This window comes from Suricata suricatta, chromosome 6, assembly GCF_006229205.1.
Source record: "Suricata suricatta isolate VVHF042 chromosome 6, meerkat_22Aug2017_6uvM2_HiC, whole genome shotgun sequence".
In the NCBI taxonomy this organism is placed as follows: domain Eukaryota; kingdom Metazoa; phylum Chordata; class Mammalia; order Carnivora; family Herpestidae; genus Suricata; species Suricata suricatta.
The window spans coordinates 49,600,402-49,606,401 of record NC_043705.1 but is presented as its reverse complement, the minus strand read 5'-3'; the positions used below and the strand labels follow the sequence as shown (position 1 = coordinate 49,606,401).

The 6,000-nt window shown below is 42.7% G+C and overlaps 1 protein-coding gene across 1 annotated transcript in view; it reads right to left on the bottom strand.

The window, feature by feature from the left end:
* Positions 1-6,000, bottom strand: part of MCCC2 (methylcrotonoyl-CoA carboxylase 2) — a 59,814-nt gene that overhangs the window by 49,559 nt on the left and 4,255 nt on the right. The window contains exon 2 of the mRNA XM_029942406.1: positions 727-793. Coding sequence (XP_029798266.1) covers positions 727-793 — 67 coding nt within the window. The remainder of the gene's footprint in view (positions 1-726; positions 794-6,000) is intronic.

The following is a 6,000-nucleotide window of genomic DNA, read 5'->3' as shown; positions in this document are numbered from 1 at the left end:
AATGTCTATTAAGTCCACAATTTTAAAATGGAAAATAATAACAATTTGCCAAATTCTTAGGAAATCTCATTTATTTAATCAGCAATAAATCCACACAGAAATTATTTCCAAGTTATATAACAAAGCAGCAGAAAATACATAATTATGTAAAATTAGCATATAGGATGAATATAACTAATGAACAGAAAATGTTTCAGTAGCTTCAGGTAAAACAAAAATTTCAGTAGATGCTGTGGCTGACATTAACCCTTAAGCAGAAGTATTTTAAAAACTGATGAATCTGAGGGGCACCTGGGTGGTTCAGTCATTTGAGTGTCTGACTTCAGCTCAGGTCATAAAGCTCGTGGTTTGTGGGTTCCAGCCCCGCGTTGGGCTCTGTGCTGACAGCTCAGAGCCTGAAGCCTGCTTTGGATGCTGTGTCTCCCCCTCTCTCTGCCCCTCTCCCACTCACACTCTGTCTGTCTGTGTGTGTGTCTCTCTCTCTCTCTCAAAAATAAACATTAAAATCTTTTTTTAATTGATGAATCGGATATTTTGCTTTTCCCCACATAATGGCAATGCTGTAAAAGCAGAAACACTGACCAAGTAATAGGAAGAAATGAAATGTCAGCATACGAACACACAGTCTTGAAGACTCAAAGCTTACTGCTACCGTTTTTGCTAACCAGTAAATATCAAGAAACATTTTCATTGAAAGCATAAAATGAAGAATAAATGAGCGTTTACCTAATCTTATTTTCTGTGCTCGTTCATGGAGTTGATTTACAAGTACCCTCATCTGTTCATAGTTTTCCTAAAACAGAAGCAAAGAAAGAAAGGGAGAGTAATATTAGAAAGCAATTATATATATATATTGTTTAACCAAAGTAAGGGCTAATGTGAACATCATGTGCCAACCGCATGTGGTCTCACACAGGGCCACCCCCTGCCCATGTGGTCTCCATGCTGGGTCACTCCATCAGATGGAAAGGATGACTCCTGCCTCTTCGTCTCTGCCCCTGCCCATCTTCACAACTGCCTTCCCCCTCCTGTCCATCAATCCAGATATTTCCCCTCTTTAGTGCATCATTCGTGTTCCCTCGCATCTCTAACACCTCTCATTTAGTTACATTTTAACATCTTTCTTCCTTAAGCATCAACTGAACTTAATTGATTTCTATTTGTTTTCCTATTTTAAGTAATATAAGTCCTTTGAGAAAAATAAAATGCCCCCTTCCTTTGTCTGTCCCATCTATTATTGCCCTAAGGAGTTTCCAACCAATGCAGAAATACCTGGGGGCACCTGGATGGCTCAGACAGTTGAGCATCCAAGTCTTGATTTCAGCTCAGGGCATGATCTCAAACTTCATGGGTTCAAGCCCAGCATCGCCCTCTTTGCTGACTTTACAGAAACCGCTTGGGGATTAAAAAAAAAAGAGAGAGAGAGAAACCGCTTGGGATTTTTGGTTTCCCCACCGCCCTCTGCCCCTTCCCTGCTTAAATGCTCACTTTCTCTCAAAATAAATAAATAAGGGGCACCTGGGTTGCCCAGTTGGCTGAGCATCCAACTTCGGCTCAGGTCATGATCTCACAGTCTGTGGGTTCGAGCCCTGCATTGGGCTCTGCACTGACAGCTCAGAGCCTGGAGCCTGCTTCAGATTCTGTCTCCCTCTCTCTCTGCCCCTCCCCCACTTGCACTCTGTCTGTCTCTCAAAGATAAGTAGATATTAAAAAAAAGTCTAATAAATAAAAAGCCAAACTATGTTTGCATGTCTTTAGAAGTTTTCTAGAGTAATATGCAAGAAAACCCAAACTATGAGAGGTGGAAAAAAGGGTAGAGGGCCTAATTTTTCACCCTTCTGTAAATTTTGTTTGATCAGCACATTACACTAGAACAAAAATTAAATACCTAGTTATTTTTGAAAATTCAGAGTTTAAGCCACTAACACATTTTGCTCCGCATGACATCTTTAACATCGCTGGTGTTCTAATTCCTTTTTCATGATGGAATACTTAGCAGCTTTCCGGCTGTTCAAAATTAGAAGAATTTACCGCGTTTACAGTAGAGCTCTATTATTTCTTATTTTCTACAGTTCTAAGAGTCCCCAAGGTCAAGGTTTCTGCTACGTTCTCTTGCTCTGCAAAATCCAGAAAATAAAAAAGAGAGAAGCAGCAGACTGTTAGGGAAAGAACCTCCGCCCTGGAGCAGGGAGGCCCCGCCCTCACGGCCATCTCTGTCTACCAGCCCTGTGACCACCTCCCTGGGAGGCCGGCCAGGCCCTGTCCAAGGGCAGGGACTACTGGGAACAGAACTCCAGAACTCGCCTAGAACGTTATTTCCCTACCATGGTGGACCCTGGCATCACTGGGAAGCTTTGAAAAATAAAAATAAAAGGAAACCCTCAGAAATTCTGATGTCCTTGGTTGCAAATGTGGCCTGAGCAGTAAGCACTACAAAGGTCCCCCAAGCGATTCAAATGTCCAACCAAAAACAGAGGAACACTGGCCCATAGTCTCCATTTCTGAGTTCCACGCAAGGCAAATGGGAAACCTACCAAAAAGGGGGTTTGGTAATAGGCAAGGGGTTCTTTTATCACCAGAATTTATTCAGATTACCATAGTATTTGTTCATATTAATAGGATGAGGCAATGGACGCCGAGAACTTCACTCTACTACAAAGCCCAGGTTAGAGATCCTTTTTATTCACAGTTAGCAAGTTCAGAAACTCCCAACGTTATGAAGTGCCTCAGACAGAAACAGAGCTCTGCACCAGAGCATGTCAGTTCAGCCCATCACCAAGAGATGGCATTAGAGCAACGTGCATAATGCCACTTGACGTGTCTGAAGAGACTCGGAACAGCCTTTCAAAACCTAACATCCAACCTCTATACTGAGAGCCTCCTAGGCTGAGGACCACTGCTAGTAGCAGGGGCTGCATCCTGAACTCCTCTGTCATCTGGGAGAGACCCAGCAGAGGCAGTTTGTAAAGGACAGCCCTCCTTGTCCAAACAGAACAGCGTGGCAGAGGAAGCTCTGGGGACGGAGTTGGTGGCCAACTCTTATCTATGGCTAGCGGGCATCTTCTCTGTGAGGCTCTCTCACCCGACCCTGGGCTGCAGCTCTGTGGCTCAGCGTGGGTGCTACCTACTCTGGCCTCAGGCCCTGGGCTCCCGCTCTGAGCTGCTGAACACACAGGGTGAGGAAAAGAACCAATCACTATGTTGTTAAGTGGAAAGAAAAGCACATTATTTTACTACACAAAGTATTTGTTTGCTTGTTTTGTGCTTAAAGTCTAACTTGTCAACTTCTAACCTTATTCTAAGGTTAAAAAATCCACCTCATAACTGTCTAAGATACCTTTTTTTTTTAAAGCCCAACATAGGGCTACAACTCATGACCCCGAGATCAAGGGTCACATGCTCTACTGACTGAGCCAGCCAGGAGCCACTTAGAAAGCTTGAATCCTCATGGATGATGAAGCACCTTCATGAAGGTAGGCAGCCTTCTCAAAAGCTCCACTCCTGGGAATTCCAGCTTCTCTCTCTGCCACTCTCAGCCTGGCTGACTGATTCTGTGGTTATTTAACAAGAGTTAAATAACAAGCTCATTTTGAGTTTAAGAAATTTCTGGAAAAGAACCTCATCCAAACCATTAAGCCTTGTGTCTCTTCACTTTCTAGCAGTTAGGGGGAAAGATAATTTGAAAACTACACTGTAGGAAAGAAAAGAGAAGCCATGTATATTGTTCAACATGAGACTCCAAGTTCGATAAAAGGAATTTGGTGCTAATGAAAAAAAAAACCTTAAGAATACCTATTATCTCAGCAAGGTATGTGAAAGGTTAACACATTTACCTTGGAATAATCTTATTTTGTTAGTTTAAAATTGATAAGATGAAGAAAAAAAGGTTTTTCCAATGACAGTACTTGGAGCTAATTCTTAAACAAGTCCATCCAGTCATAATGACATACTATCTTCTGCTCAGCCCTACTTATTTAGCTCAACAGCACTAAAAAATGGACAGGTTATAGTATGGCAAAGGGAAGGGGCCGAGATTTCTCTAATATGTTCAGCTTCCCTTTAATGGAGTTTGTCATTGTTGTTAATAAAAGAAACGTAGGAGGGCCTGGGTGGCTCAGTCAGTTAAGCATCCGACTTTGGTTCAGGTCATGATCTCATGGTTCATGAGTTGGAACCCTGCATCAGACTCTGTATGGACAGCTCAGAACCTGGAGCCTGCTTCGGATTCTGTGTGTCCCTCTCTCTCTCTGTCCCCACCCCCACTCACACTCTTTTTCTCTCTCTCAAAAATAGATAAACATAAAAATAAAAAATAAAAGAAACCTAACTTTGTTTCATGGAAAATTTCAAAATATACACACACCAAAAAAAAGACTAGTACAATAAATGTAGCCAACGTCCTTTAACAATTATCCACAATGGCCAAAGTTGTTTCATATTTGCCCCCCCCACCCTGAATTATTTTGAAGAAAATCCTAGACATAACACTTCCTCTGTATTTCCAAATCTCCAAAAGACGAGAACCATTACTGCATATCAATACTCTATTAGTAACATCAAATATCAAATTAGTGAAGGCATTTCCTCAACGTTCAGATAGATGTTTTTTCAGTTTATTTGAATAGGAGTCTATGGAAGGTTTATATAGCCACAAATGACTGATGTTTCTTAAGTCTTTTCTGAAATGTAAGTTCTCCCATCTTTTGTGTGTGTGTCTTGACATGTTCTCTGTGTCCCCTAGATGGTTAACTGCATCCTCCCAGTACCCTTCAACAAGTTCTTCTTCCCCTGCAAATCTAGAAGCTGATGGGATTTTGTTGTGCCTTAGTTTCTTATCTTCCCCCAATTCATCAAGAATTAGCTGACCTCGGGGCGCCTGGGTGGTTCAGTCAGTTGAATATCTGACTCTTGGTTTGGACTCAGGTCATGATCCCAGGGTCATGGGATCGAGCCCTACACGAGCTTCCACACTGGGCATGGAGCCTGGTTGAGATTCTCCTTCTGCTGGGCACCTAGATGGCTCATTGGGTTGAGTCTCAGACTTGGGCTAAGGTCACGATCTCACAGTTCATGAGCTTGAGCTCTGTGTCGAGCTCTGTGCTAACAGCTCAGAGCCTGGAGCCTGCTTTGGATTCTGTGTTTCCCTCTCTCTCTCTGCCTCTCCCCAACTTGTTGTCTCTCTCTCTCTCTCTCAAACATTTTTTTAAGAAAGCAAGAAAAATATTCTCCCTCTGCCTCCTCTCTCTTTTTCTCTCTAAATTTTTTAAAGTGAAAAAAAAAAAGAATTAGCTGATGTCCCTCTGTAAGGGTGCAGATTTGATTCAGGTTTCCCCTCTGACCTTGAAGGACAGCTAACACCATTAACATTTCTGGGGGCGGGCCTAAAGATGGAGGTTAAGACTAGTCACGCCCTACATGAAGGTCCTAGTCACGCCCTACGTGAGGGTCCTGGGCCCACTCTGTGATTGGTCAATACTCTAAATGTTGTGAGTGGGTCCTGCCAAAGGTAACAAGTACTCTGGGCAATGTGAATGGTTAAACCTGCTGTCAATAATATTGTATAATAATAATTGGATCTCTGTACCTATGTCGTAATTTCCTGTAACTCCCCCCTCCCAAACTCATAAAAGTCCTACCCCACCTTTGTTCGGGGCTCTCTGGCTCTCTCCTTTCCACCAGCTTGGAGTGAGCAGAGGCCCGGGTTCGAACCTGCAATAAATGACCCTTGCTTTTTGGCTTTGACTCTGGACTCTGGTGGTTCATTTCTGGGGGACTCCCGAATTCTGGGCATTACACCTCCACCTGCACTCAACCTCCCAGTCCTCTGTCAACTTTGCAAACCACAGGCACCAAAGTTTAGAATTGATGAGTAGTTGCATACACACAGAAAAAACAAGTGACTCTCTACTAAAGTGAGAGGTACAATTGCTACAGTCTATGACACTGTCTAATTTAGAACAAAGTCAATCAAAACTAAAGCTATTTATACAAGGGATCTTT